Genomic DNA, 15328 nt, shown 5'->3' with positions numbered 1-15328 from the left:
AGCGGGTTGTTTTGCTTAAACCAACAACATAGTTTGTCTTTAAAAACCTTTTATTTGAAGTGTTATGATTAGACTCTAATACAAATCAGTACTTCAGTGTTGTTTTAAATCGTAACATTTATTTTCCTGATTTTTATTTTGTTTAGACCCAATAGTGGGAATAGAACTAGCTATGAACCAGAAAATGTGGTCAGTTTGATTTACCAAGTTGGTCATTCATTTTTCACAAAATGCCAGCTTGGTTTGAGTAGCTTTCTGTTTCTCTTACAAAAAAAAGAAGTCATTGTTATGACTGATATTAACATTTGTTTGATCTGAAACATGGAAATGTTAAAAACTAAAAAAAAAATGGTTGGGGTTAAATACTACAACAGCACTGTACAAAACTATCAATAAATGTGCCAATCCAATAAATATTAAAGTAGCTAAATCTGTATTTTAGAAAATGTTTTTTATTAGTTAAAACTGGCACTATATTGACAGCGTAATATAAGACAACTTCCCTCTTTCTTTCTGCTAGCCAGCAGATAGTTCCCCACACCACAGTGCTGTGAATGCGCAGACCGGTTAGCGTAGCCACAGATCACAGCGGATAAATGGTTTTCCTGACAGTAAGTCGTTGATTGACAGCGCTAAGGTTTTTTTTGTGTTTTTTTTTTTTTTTTACAGATTTGTCTTGTACCATACTGTTGCAACATTGTGACGGTTTTAATAAATCTGAAAAGACAAAAAAAAAAAAACTATTGAAAGTTACATACTGCAGCTTTTAACAGATAATTGAGCTCACCAAATCATCTAAGTCAGGGTGTCAAACTGCCGGTGTCCTGCAACTTTTAGATGCGCCTCTGCTGCACCACACCTGAATAGAATAATTAGGTCATTAAGGCTCTGGAGAACTGATCTACACAAGGAGGAGGTGAAAAAACCATTTCATTCCAGTGTTTTGTACCTGTGACACATCTAAAAACTTCAGGACAGCGGCCCTTGAGGACTGGAGTTTGACACTTGTGATCTACGTGGTTAATGGAACTGCAGTGAAACTTAAGAACGATCCCCTAAGCCAGACTTAAGAAGTTGCTTACGGGGACATTAGCCCAGGAACCAGATTGTTCAGAGACACCATAGACTTATTTATTTATTTGTGTGTTTTGCAGACATTGTACTTTATATAAAACTCATATCATGGTGAGTTCTATTAATATTTTAGGGTTTTTGTCAATATTTACAATACTCATGTATTTAAATATATGAAGCTATTGTACATTTTTTGCAACATGCTGTCCATGATTTAATGGACAGCATGATTCAGTGGTGTCCAGTTGTATCGGACTATATTCATGTACTGTAATTTACATTGCAAAGTCTTCAGTGGACAGGGCACCAACGCTTTCTCTAGCCCAGGGGTCAACATCCTTGTAAATCCGGCCCTGCCAATCAGCTTCCGTCAGAGCAGGATTAGCCCCGCAAGCTGCTCATCTTTAAGGGGCGCGACCTTAAACAATTCCACGAACACCTCATTAAAATCTAAACACGGGTTGCCATCTTCGAAAATGTGATTAGATTTAATGAATTGAATGTCAACAATTTTCTTTAGAAAACAGAGTTGATGCAGCAGGCCTGCCATGGCCTGGTGCATGTCAAGGATGAAACCCGCCCATCGAACGATAGACGCTGCCTCCGCATACAACCCCCGCACCTCCACCTCCACCTCCACCTGCACCTCCTTCCATCTCCGAACGTATAATTCGGAACATGGTTTCCATGCTGTGACGTAACAAAGAGGTGTGGCACCAATATTAACGATCCTTCAACCAGTGTTACTAACGTCGCTGTCTTGCTGTAAATTAAACTTCTATCTCGGTTGTTTCTGTAAAAAGTTCAGACCCAGAGATTCTCGGGGATCAGCAGAATAATAATAATAATAATAATAATAATTTCATAGCCCGAAGAAATCTTGGTTTAGTCTTCTAGAAAAAAATGGATGTCAAGCTCGAGGAGCTGCTTCAGCGCATCCCGCAGAAGCACTGGATGAAGTTTTTGTCAAGCGATTCTAAAAGACAAAAAGCATGGTTACGGAAACATTTACTTGTCGGCGCGACAGATCTTTTTTCCGCTTTGGTCTTGAACAAAGTCCAGTGGACGTCTATCACACTCAAGGTTGTCAAAGCCATTGTGGGTAACAGACTCTCAGAAGCTCTGGAAAAGTTCCTGGGCATTCCAGGGATGGTTGACTCAAAAGCAGTTAAAAAGTTAGAGAAACTAGTTGTCAAAGAAGTGATCAAAAGGATCCAATCCTTCACTAACACGGTCAATGTGAAGAAAGGCTCTTTGGTTAAGAGAAGCATTAATAAACTATTTAATAGGATTGATCAAACTGACCAGCAGCGACCTAAAATACCTTGCTTGATAAAACCAATCATTAAAGTAACTGGGAAATATGGGATTTTTAAAAAATACCGTGGGGGAAGCCCCTGGTTCAAACAGGGTATCCCCGAGTTACCAACCATTGTCGAAGTCTCTCAGAAGGAGGAAATGTTGGCTGAACTCAAATATTTTGGATACACCATTCAGGGAGACACAGAGGAATTTGTAAAGATGTTAACTGATAGTGGAAAAGCCCACTATTATGAGAGATCACTGTTATCAAATGACTTTGATGTCCAAGAACAGCCATCCCATGGAGGAGTCCAAATATCTGGAACTGAGTGTTCCTATGAACACAACAGATTTAAGAGTGAGAACGATCAGACTTGTGATCAATCACAATTCACCACAGCTGAGAAGAAAAGCACGCAAGACCTCAGTTCAGAGGATCAATCCAGTAAAGCATATGTGAGCCAGATTATTGGGCTGGTTCTGTGTCGGGCGCTGAAATCATCAGATAAGATATGCCACTCTCACGTCTTCCGGGACATCTTCAAATGGACCCTTGAGAAAGTCTGGGATCGGGTTCAGGGGAAACAAATACAATTTCGCTCAAGAGTAAGAAAGAAATACATCAAAAAAATCTTCTGGAGTCTTTGTAACGCAATGTTCTGTACCAATAAAGACGCCTTGTGTTTACTAGTCATGAAAATCCCAGAGTTTGAAGAGTCAATTCTGTCCTGTTTTGAGAAATACCTGTTAAAGAGAGTTAGCAAGGTGGAAAGATGTCAAGAGTTTATAAGAGACCTTTATAGAAAAATAAAATGTTGGTCGCACTCTGATTTGTTACAGTCGTCCAGTATGGAAAGTATAGTGATAGACGGAGAGGGCTTTCAAATGGAATTTCTCCAGGGGAACAGTGAAGCAGCAATAACTAGACGTTCCACAGACATCCCAGAGATCGAAGCTTGTCCTGGAGCTACAGGCGGATCCGAGAAACACCCTGAAGAGACACCAGGAGCAGAAAACGAGATAAAAACGGCCTTACAGACACTCGTCAAAGGTCTGGTGAGCAAAATGATTGAAGAATCAGCTTGCAGCTTCCAGGTTAAACATGTTGATGGGTTCTGTGACGTGATGTCCCAGGAAATCTGGAATGTAATTCGGGACAAAGATATCAAGTTGTCCTTGGGAAGGATTGAGGAGCTCAGCGAAGCAATTTTCAGGGACATTTTTGAAAAGAGTACAGGTGAAAACATGAACCTGGGAGACTCGGACAAACCGCTGACAAGTTTTTTCAGGTCTTGTGTGATAGAAGATCTGAAGAGACCAGTGGAGACATCTACTTGACACACAGCAACAGTTGCAACGGCCAATAAAAAAAATGGATTAAGAGGGTTTATTACAATGAATTAGTCAGAAAACTAAATGATCCTCTTATACTTCCTTTAATGCCAAGGCATCAAGGCATAGGTGAACTAAGCAGCTGCGTTGGGACCCCCAGACCCTCCAGGTCCCATATTGAAGATAAATCTAGAATTTTAATATTTGATTATTGAGAATGAAAGTGCTATTAATTTTATTTGGCGACATTAGCAGAGATAAATTTAAATAGTTGAAGTGGTCTAACATTTAAATGAGCAAAACTGAAAATAATCCACAGAGATTGAGTTTTGCGTTACCATAGCAACAATCTGATGCTATAAGTTAAAATATTTCTTTATATCAGCTTCAGTTTGTTCACAAATACATGTCTTCTTCTAAAAAAAATTTAAAATAAAAATATATCTTTTTCTTTTTCTTCTTCATCATCATCATCATCATCATCATTATCATCATCAATCAATCAATCAATCAATCATCAGTCAGCTTCTTCTTTTCTATTATAGCAGATTGCAAACAACGTCGGCGGTGTTCCTCCACCTACTGCACACGTGTGTAGCAACACCACTTCACATCCATTACATTCTGTTTTTTAATTTTCTATCATTAAGATAAATAAATCTCTTTTTCTCTCTCTCTCTCTCCCTCAGCCTGCCTACAGGGTCTCTCCTCAGAGCTGCATCCTGTTTCCAATCAGTTGCCAGTTCTTTCTCCAGTAACTAAGCTCCTATTTAAGCTCCTCATGTTCTTTCGCTTTCTGCTGGATTAGTTTCCTGCGCTCACTCAATCCTCATGTTCTCTGGTCCACTGTGCTCGTTGTTTTTGTTGTTGTTTTGTTTCATTTATTTTTTGTTGAACTTGCTGTTATGAAACTCACAATGTCCTGTCTGCATTTTGCTTTGGTTTGCTCTGGTTAATAAAATGTTTCTGATTTTTCTCTTTCTTCTGTGTCATAAGCACACCACCTATGCAGATGAAAAACTATTTTGACGCATACATGCAACTTGTTATTTACCCATTCGGGTTTTTCTACCTTATAGCTTAACTGTCAGCCCCCTGTGCTCAGTGTAGCAAAGGTCTGAACTGTGAGACAATAAACTTAGGTTAATCACTGCAAACAAAATTACAGAATTTTATTTGTAACGAAATGAAATAGGCCTGTGAAAATGAGCGACTTTTTCGACAGGAAGATGGCGCTGTGTTCTCAGTGTTCGTCACCAACTCGCCTGACAATGAGATAGAAGAAGAAGATGGATACCGGGGAATCAGGAAGTAGCTAACGGCAGATATCCCGTGTGTTTGGTGGATACCAGTAAGTCACCCTGGTAACTGACTCTTGGCTAAGGCGGGAGACAGAAAGTTTCCCTTTGTGAAACCGCAGAGCTGTCATGGCGGAGGAACATGAAGGAACAGAGAGCAGAAGTGTCTGTGTGCCGGCGCGGGGGACAGCAGGTGACCCTGCGGTGTCAGTCCCTCGGGGACTGGGATCCGCAGATCACGCGCCGAGGAAAAAGTTAATTCTACACATGGACCTGAATAACACAATCCTAGTCTCGGACACGGTGACCGGACAGGGGACGGTCGCTGCTCTGGATTACTTCCTCACCACCGTCACCTGGGGGAAGATGAGCAAACACGGTAAAAACAAAGCACGGAGTCCAGAGCTTATTGTTCTGTTTCTAGAACACACACATGTGGAAACAAATGGATGGAAATGCTGTTTAGGAAGTATTAAAACATTTCAGCAATATATTGAGTTAATCAATTTATTTTAAGTCATATGACGTTCATGAACACTTGAGTGGTGACTGAGAACTACTTTCTGGATTCCACTTTCATTTATTCCTCGCCCCTCTATGGAAGACTGAAATGACATAATTCCATGAAAGCGTCAATGATAAATATTAGTATTTTTATATTCTAATAATATTTTTAAGAAATACATAAAATCGGAATACTACTCGTTAGGGTAATATTGACTTTATAATATATAGGTAGATGCAAAAAAACACGTCATCTCACACATTTCAAATCATACTTGAAAAGCCATTTTACATTCAATTACTTCTATGAAAGTAGGTGTTCTCTTTCAACATTCGCTTCGGTATCTCACTATGGGACACGACCCCAGCGCCTGTCCCTCGGAAGCTCTATCTATATGGACCTTACCAAGCTCCGCCCACAACCGACCTAGAAAATCCCACGTGGCCGAAAGTCTCACAAACAAAGCCTCCCATCCGTTGTTTCTATGTAAACATGGCGTCTTCCACTATGACTGATTCTCTGCAGTGTATTTCTGACTCGATTAGTGCATCATTTCTACCGGATTTTCACAATATATCAGCTACTACAATGGACAGAGGAACTAACAAGTTCATGTCATCTTTTGTGGATGAGATCAAGGTGTTTGAGCCACTAGATGCCTCCAACATTGTGCACGTCACAGGAAAATGCTTTCTCTGGATGAGGAAAATGGCAGATCCACACACCCTCTACAAGGTCTCAGGAGATCACCCTCCTTGCCTTGAATTTAAAATGGCTTTTCAGGCCGACCCCCAAGTTTTACAGTTTTTAATAGGAATACTTTTATACATAATTTCCATCTCTGAAACTCTTGCATGCTGGGTAATTCTTGCAGGAAAATGGGAATGGCTGAGTGACGCCGCCTCCCTGTTACCTCCCTGCAGCGACGCCTCCAGCTACTACTCTCAGTTTGGACGCTCACCAGGCTTCACCTCTGTTGCTGGGCGACGCTTCAAAGGCCTGCTGGAGGAACATCTGGAGCTGCTCCGCTGGCCCAAGGGCGTCAAGGCAAGTGAGCGATCACAGAAACCTGCCTGACGCTCTGAGACGAAGATGACTCCCCTCTGAGCAGTGCAGCTACCTACACTCACATGTATATTAGGCCAGAATAATGTTGGGTTTACATTACTTTTGATGTCAAAGGGGGATGCTGTTCAAGCCAAGTTGGACATGCTTGATTTTTATTTTTTTTTTGCAATTAGCCGACATCATGAGAACACAATATTTCAACACTGTTTCCCACAGGAAGACAGACAGCTGTCTGTTAAAGGAGAAGATGGCCGACTCTACCACTGGATCCTCCCGTCCTTCTTCCAGCTGATCAGAGATCTGGCGTGGGAAGGACGGGAGTTTGCCATCGTTTTCCGCACGTTTGGAACAGACCTGCCTCGGGTGCTGAAGGCCGTGTCTCGAGCAGTCAATGAGGGAGCTCACCCACTGTTCCCTGATCTGCCTGAGCTGAAGGTGAGGCAGGGTCACTCCTAAACATCAACTAATATTAGATATTCAGTGTTGCCTTGCAGAACTCTGCCTATTAACTGTTCAGGTGACAGAAAATTACCTGAAAGGGGCAGCATTATGTAAAATCAACTTTTTTGAGCTGTACATCACGTTATAATGTTATTCCTTCATCAAAAGCATGCATGGAGTGTTGCTTTAATTCTTCTGTGCATGTTTGACAAATCATTTAATCTCCATGGCAACTATTCAGCTGTCTAAAACTCCTGGTTTGACCTAGTGCTGCCTTCAAGGTGCTGCTCCTCCTCAAAGCTGCAGATTCCAACCTTCTGATCTCATAGAGCAGCCCTTCTCTGTGACTCCCTCACTCAGCTCCTTCAGACTAGCTAGTAGCAATTAGTAAACACCTGGTGGTAGCTGCACATCTGCTGAGCTCATTATACTTCTCAGTCCAATGCTGGTAAAAATGTTGTTAAAGGGTTAATAGAGGAGGGATGTTGTGATGACTTCCTGAAGGCGGAGTTTCAAAAGGAGAAAGCGTTTTTAAAGAAACAGAGACCCAATTTCAAGGTGTTACATCAGGAAATAACATTTCTTTCAAGTCATATTTGAGATAGCATTTTTAAAACAACTGAAGTTAACATAGTTACTTAATTTTGCTATAAAATGGTACTATGTGCCTAGAAAATATTTCATTCATTATTTTTTTAATTTTTCATTATTACTTTAATCTTTCTGTACATGTGTACAGTGACAAACATCACTAAATACAAATAATACTGGCCCTTTAAACGTACTGCCATATTAGTTGTAATGTGGCTTAAAGGTTCTGGATTATGTGTTCTCCAGGCATGAAGAGCCATTTTATATCACAATCCAGTACCTACTGTATGTTAATGGGCCAGAATTCCAGCAAACTGCTGTGAGAAGCTTATGGGAGGAAACTCATATGGTTAACTATATCATACATTTAGACAGTTTTACCAAAAACCAAGCAAATGCATGAAAACTATGTTGTTATTGTGGCATTTAGCAACTTGAAATAATTTTGGTCAAACAGTGATTAGCAGGAGATTATTTGTCCTCATACAGCGAATGTAAACATCTGGATGTGCTGAGATAGACAGAAGAGTAGAGGAAGATGAATCAAACAGTTTCCAAACTAGAACCGTTTTATTCATCCCTGGTGATGTTTTTTTAGTATCACAACTCCCAACATGGCTGTGATTTACAAACAGAACCTGAAAGCACTGCACTGTGACCTAACTGGACTTATATATTTTTTGTGTAGCTGTCTGTTTTAGGTGCTCAGCTGCGGTGCAGTGTTATCTTCCTTAGGCATTGTTTCCTCTTTGACACCAAACTAAAGTATCAGCTATAGACAGAAACAATTAAAATCTTCAACTAGAAATTAAACTCTAAAATTCAGTTAAAACAATACTTTATTAATCCTAAAGTTAAATTTGGTGTTGCTGTAAACCGTATTATTCGGATATCTTCAGAGTTGTTGCGGATGCTGTACCAGTCTGTATAACAACCGATTTGAAGACGCTTCTGACTGAAGACACTCAGCTGTTGTATGACACTCTGATGAAGAAAATTCTGCTTGTAATGTTCTTCATTTAATGTAGGTTCCTTCTTAGACAATCAAGTTAATATGATTAAGAACTTTAGGACTTGCTTTCTTTTTACCTCTCTTCTCATACCCTCTTCTTCTACTAACTCTGACCTTTGCTCTCCGTATCGCTTTGGTTCAGCTCAGAGTGGATATGACTCCGGGTAAGATCCTCTGTAGCAAGCGAGGGGTCGTCCTGAGCCGGGCTGAAGAGCGCGTGTCCACTCGTGATGGAGAGAGAGGACTCTACCAATACTTGAGTTCTGTGCAGGGTCTCGGCGGTTTCCAGGACCACTTTGACTGGTATACAAATAGATGCTGCAGCACATACACTACCACTTTGTTTTATTTCTCCTTCTATTTCAAATGATTTTCAATCCGGGTGTCTGTGTTCAGGTGGGCTACTAACACTTTCTCCATCCGAGGAGGGAAGCCCCTATGGATTGACCCCTTTGACCAGAATGTTCAGCATGTCTTTATAGACGACAATATCCGACAAAATGATGAGGACACCATTGTTAGTCCAAAGGTAATGTGGCTTCACTAATGTCCTAATTAGTTCAAATATGAATGGGAACTTCTACGCAATTAGTTTTGATCTTGTTTGTTATTATTTTATGAAAGTATCATAAACTAACTGATGAAAGCAACAGTATATTCTCTATGTCTGTGTATGCAACTTCTACAAAAATATGTTTTTTACATTAGTTAAAACAGGCACCATGTCGTGATAGAATGAGATAGATAATCTGTGAAATAATCAACCTGCTCCACCTCCTCCCAGTGCTACTATTGCGATATGAAGAAATGCACCGCTCCCGGTCAAAAACAACCAATCAGAGCCAGGAGGAGGGTCATAATGCTGCTAATCCACCTCGTGTACGTGCTGCTAATCATGTTTTTGGCTGGGAACCTGTTTTATCTGCCGACATTGGTGGCCAAGCTAACTAGCCTGAGCATTCATGGAAAGCTAGCTGTCGGCAAGAAGCTTTAGCATATCAGAGAGCAAGAGGAGTAGCATCCGTATGAGGTTGATTGACAGCACTAAGATTCTCGTCCTTTTCTCACAGATCATCTGTACACTGTCATGAGTGATAATTTTAACAAATATGTAAAGTCATCTTCATCCCGTCTTCTGTGTCCCCTCTCACCTTGTCTCCACACCGGCCAGGTGTTTCTGGAGCCCGGCGGCCATGACACCCGTGCAGCGTGCACTGCGGAGCTGTACGACATCTCCTTGGTCCAGACCGACCTCCTACGAGCCATTTCGGATCGCAGCTACTTCACCCAGCGCGTTCACATCTGCCTGGAAAACTACGAGAGTAACATCTGGAATGGGACAGTCTAGAAGACAACTTCTAGGTTGCTGTGAGGTTTGTCCATGTGACAATCGGCAGTTTGCAGTGCTGCTGTCAACTAAACAACACTTCTGTCCCAGCTCACTAAGAGTCACTGCCACTTTAATTGTGGTGTAGGGTCATCTAGTCATCTAGGTCAAAAGTAAAGACCTTACTGTGGTGGAAGATTGTGAGCTATTCATCGGCAGTACATGGACTTACAAAAGTGTAGCACTGAGATTACTTAAATTGCAATTATTATTTATAAAATATGGGATTCACAAAAGATTGCCAGTTTTATACAAAGAGCACTTACAGTTAAACCTACATTATCATTCACCCGGCAGATTTAACATTTTTATCTAGTTTTGTCTTGGCGATAAAAACGCTGTAAAATGACTTTCAGTTTTATTTTATTTTATTTTTTTTAAATGTCATGTCAAACATGATTTATAGCCACCCACTAATCAATGGAAAAAACACTTCAGTTTATAGACGTCCGTTATTAGATCTGTAAACAGACCGCTGCTGTGTGACGTTCTGTTTCTGCACATGCGAGTCGTATTGGGAGTGAGTCTCCATTCACACAGAGAAGTCTGGTTGTGGTCGTATTAAATTAGCAGCATGAACGAACACACAAAAAATAAAAATTGAGATTTTAGCAAAAAATCAGAATTGAGGATCAAGGCCTGACGTGTGAACGTAGCCTTTGGCGTAGTTTCTTCATGACTTTACCACCTCTTTACTTTCCAAAACATTTTCATTGTGCAGTAAATGAGGGCCACCCACATCTGATTGGATGGTACTTAAATAATTAGTTATTTTTTTCTTTTGCAATTCAAGCGGTTTTTTTTACAATATGCCTATAACATAGAGCAATATTGCGATAACAAAACTTTTGCAGCAAATTGTTCACTTGGCCACTCCAAGACTTTACTTTCAGTCAGAAGGAACGTTGGCCATGTAATATACTGTAAGTAATATATCAGTAATATAAAAGATTACTGAAAACTTAAATCTGGCAGGAGTTTTGGGTTAAACTTTTACTGCAGAGATGGTAATTTGACTGTCAGACTTGGACTTAAATTGTGCTTTAATTGCAAAAACAAAGACTTGTGCCTGAGCTCCCATGACTTGAGACTTGACTTAGACTTGTTGTCTGGTACTTGAGTCTCCTTAACAGTTTTTGTTTAATTTTTAAGGAGTGTATGCTCTGGAGGGCGGCTTGCTACATGCTCATACTTTATTCTGAAATGGTAGCCTTCATTTCTTTACCGGTCGAACTACAGTTTACAACAGTCTGTTCATGTTAGCTGTAGCTTCAAGATTGTGACCCCACAGATAATCTCCAACTTTATTAAACAATGTAAACAATGTTTCTTCACAAGATACTTGAGTCTGAAAATGGTATCAAACAGGTAAAGTGTTTTCAAAAACATAGCAAAGCCACTTGAGCTGTTTGGTTTGTTGTGTTTTTACCTCACCGTTTGTTATCGTTAGGTCAGAGGAGTTATATGCCGATACTTGAATGTGTCTTTATGAATGAATTGTGATTAAAGAATCACAATTCATAACGTAGCAGTCGTAAATTGGTGTATCCCAATTGTCCTTAGGTTGGAGTGTGTGGCTGGTTATTTGTCCAACCAAGCGACCAGGGTGTACCCCTGACCGCACCATCGAGGATAAGCTGGTATGGACAGATGGATGGACATGGATCTGAACAGACTTGAACATGTTGCACTGAAACACTGTGGAAGTGTCATACTGTGAAATTCTGAATGTACATGTATGCTACTGTAACACTCTGTTTTTGCTGAATCACATCAGAAAGCTCCAACCAAAGCATTGGTTCAATGGTAATTGGACAAGTTACATGTGTTAGCGCTGTTGTAAACAGAATCGGGTAAAATAAAGGAGACAGTGATGGAAGCCCAGAGAGGACAAAAATCTGTTGAAGCAGAACATTTTGAATATAGCTTGGTATTTAAATCTGATGTCGGTACTCACTATTGAGATCAGAAATCTTCCTTCACCATAAATGTTTTTTTCTAAAGATGACTTATGATCACACTGTGAACCAGGTTTTAGGGGAAGGTTTTTACCAAGCACTCCTCAGAGCAGATTTTTCTAAAAAAAAAACTCTACTGGGACGATGTTGGGGTTTCATTTGCATTGACTTATTCTCTTATTCTTTAAAGCACTTAGCGTGAAGTATTTTTTTTTAAGTTTTCTTTAAAGGTTTTAGAGTATATTTAATATTTGGTTTTAGAGAGGTCAGGTTATGAAGAGCTAAATGAACCATCAAATAACCTAAAAGCACTTTGAGTAAAGATGGTATAAATTGCACGTGAAGGCAGATAATTGCAATGTTTTTATTGGAGCTGAGGACAGGCTTTACATTACGTAGCCCAAACTGAAGATTCCTTTACATGTTGATATTAACATAATTACACTGCCAAATAAGGACTATTATATTATTTCAATAAATGTAAAACTTGAAATGAGTCAGAGAAAGAAAGCATTACATATTTATTAAACATAAATGGCTCTAAAAATATGTTATTTACACAATTGACTAGAAACTAGAAAAGTTGCAGTTTTATGCTAGGTGGAGTTTATCTATTTGTTTCATGCTGTCAGTGAATTATCTTCACATATTGAGTTAAAGGGGGAAAAAAGCCTCCCATAGTTACTGTCAGTAACCAGGTCAACTGAGATCAAAGATTCATCTGTTTGTGGTGGCAAAACAAGTATGAATCCTAGTTCAGCATAGAGGCAAATGGCTGGAAAAAAAAAAAATCTGCTTTGTCACATCATATTTATACACTGGCAAACAAAGTCAGGGATTACTAATTATATATTCCTGGCACCAAAAAAGCCAGGAACATATATTTCCATATAAATCATCATCAAATCTAGCTTAAGAGTTCTCAAATATTTTCAGTGACTGATTATGAGGCTGAGATAAAAAAGCAAATTTATATTTGGGTCTTTTTCGCCTCTTTACCAACTATGCCAAAAATGTAGCTGATACAGTATGCCAGTATTTCCCATGCCTGGTTCTCAAGGCACACTGCCCTGCATGTTTTAGATGTTTCCCTGCTTTACTACGCCTGATTCAGCTGATTGCAGTTCACCAAACACCTTTCAATTGAAATCACCTGGGCTGCAGCAAGGAAACACCTAAAACATGCAGAGCAGGGAGCCTTGAGGACCAGGGTTGGGAAACACTGAACTATGCAACAATGATGACTTTGGTTTGTTTTTAACTTTTTAATTCTTGTCTGAATTGCATGGTTGGTCTCCACATGTTGTTTTTTTTACTGTACTAAACATATCTGAATCCTTAGGTCGGAGTGTGTGGCTGGTTATTTACTCAACATGCAATTTTCTTTACTTTTGTGAAAATCTTAAGATACTGCAAAAATATTTCATGGTTCTGTAAACTGCTGTTATACCCTTGGAGGAGTAGAAGGCGTCGTATACAATAAAAGTTTCTGATTTTCTGTTGACCCATGACAGGAATAAGGGTCTTCCACTACTACAAATTTTTCTAAACTTGTCTGGATTTACTTTTTAAAAAAATTTTTTTTTTCATTTTATTCACCAAACGGATTTGAAACCCAGGTGTTAAGGTTTGGTCTTTTGTAGAGTTTATTTCTGGTTTTTGAGACCTTCCTCATGTATGTGGAAGAAAACCTGGCTTTATTCCTCAGAAGATTTGCAGTTGTTTTGAATTCTAGCAATTGAAATGAGGTTGTCAGTGAAATGGTTTCTTCCTGGAACAATTTACTGAAATATTTTGAAGCCAAAGCTGCTGGAAGACGTTCCCCTCGATGTGTATTTTTAATGTGTACATCTTGTCAAAACTTGAAGTGTAAACAAAAAAGTTTTCTGAAATGTTTATTTTTTTCCATGCAAAACATGAATATTCAACTAAATAAGTGATGGAAGTTTTGTTTCTCAGTTGTGACGTGTTTTGTTTAAAAACGTGGGACAGCTGCCTAGAAAACAAACAGATCAGCTGCTTACGTCCTCCAAATCAGCAGGGGGCCCCCAAGAGCATTTCCGGTTTGTCTTTTTTTTTATGTCAGCTGTAATTGTATGAAACTAATTTTTTGATAATTGATATTTAATGGGTTATATCTTAGGACTTAGACCTTTTCTTGGTTAAAAAAAATTATTTTATAGGGAAATTAACTGAAGCTATTGCCAACCCTACCAGTTGGTGGCGGTAATGCCTCCTTCGCCAATATAAATCAAGAGAACTCTTCTTTATTTCCTGTGAGTCTTGCAAAGAGCTACAGTATGTCGTCATTTTCAGTTGTGGTGTCTGATTTTGCTACATGTTACTTTAAAGTTGTATGAATAGGATGAGTATGATGTAACGTAATGTTCACCCACCATGAAAATGAATAATTTTTTTTGTTGCAATAATTAGATTAAAAGGCACAAAGATGGCCATCTTGAAAAAGAACTTACGTAATGTGGCTACAGGAAAACATTAAAAGCATTACCTGAGGTGTGAGCATTCAGTGTTTTATGCTTGTATTCACACTTGAATTTTTTTTCTACAGTAATATGCTTAATTAATAATACCCACCTTTAATGTACGCCCTCTTGACCTCCCATATTGGCATGAAATGGCTTGTTTCTCCCAGCTGCCTAGAAAAATTAAATTGTTTTCAAGCCGGGAAATAGAAAAAAAAAAAAGAAAAGAAAATTAAGACACTAGAAAGGGGGTCAATTTATAACCGTGTTTTGCTTCAACAGAGGTGGATAGACTAGTGTTTTACCAGTCTGTTAGCTTCGTTACAGACACATCACTGGCATTTAGTCAGTGAAGAAAATGCTTGGCAAGATATTCATATATTTAACTTGTTTCTATATCTTTTACCACACTTAACAGATGAGTCAGCAGCAGCCCTAACCCAATACCAGCCTAACTCCTCCTGTGCTGCTCATTGAGCAGCACTGTGTTCAATGACGTGCTAGTTAGCATTATTACAGGTAGTCTATGGGAATTTCATTCGATCTCTTTACTATTATTTTTACCATTACACATAAAACTGAAATATTTCTTATTGACAAAAGTTCAAACTATTATAAAATAATTATTAAAAAACAACCTCCTGTCTGGACTGGACGGTTAAACCCTGAGTATCCCATCTTATCTTTTATGCTACCACGTTTTTCCTGACTTGACTCCTAAAAGCAACAGAATGCAAAGCATTTTTGCATAACTCCGCATATGTATATTTTGTACATAGCCTGTTGCTGGTGCTCCACTTTTGCTGTCTTACCATACTGTCTACTGAAACTCAGTTGGCTAGAAAGCTGGACTTGGACTGGGCCTTTGGTCAGTCAG

At 39.3% G+C, this 15328-nt stretch overlaps 1 protein-coding gene across 1 annotated transcript; it reads left to right on the top strand.

Moving 5' to 3' along the window:
* The first annotated feature begins 4996 nt into the window (after positions 1-4996).
* On the top strand, positions 4997-13926 carry LOC116725510 (uncharacterized). The gene is made up of 6 exons (XM_032571606.1): positions 4997-5385; positions 6386-6558; positions 6796-7014; positions 8766-8926; positions 9020-9152; positions 9795-13926. Exons 1-6 carry the CDS (start codon positions 5136-5138, stop codon positions 9969-9971), a joined length of 1113 nt encoding a protein of 370 aa, XP_032427497.1. The 5' UTR covers positions 4997-5135; the 3' UTR covers positions 9972-13926.
* The last annotated feature ends 1402 nt before the right edge of the window (positions 13927-15328 follow it).

This window comes from Xiphophorus hellerii, chromosome 1 (genome assembly GCF_003331165.1).
Source record: "Xiphophorus hellerii strain 12219 chromosome 1, Xiphophorus_hellerii-4.1, whole genome shotgun sequence".
Lineage (NCBI taxonomy): Eukaryota > Metazoa > Chordata > Actinopteri > Cyprinodontiformes > Poeciliidae > Xiphophorus > Xiphophorus hellerii.
The sequence above is the reverse complement of the archived record's forward strand: the minus strand, read 5'-3'. Positions and strand labels throughout refer to the sequence as shown.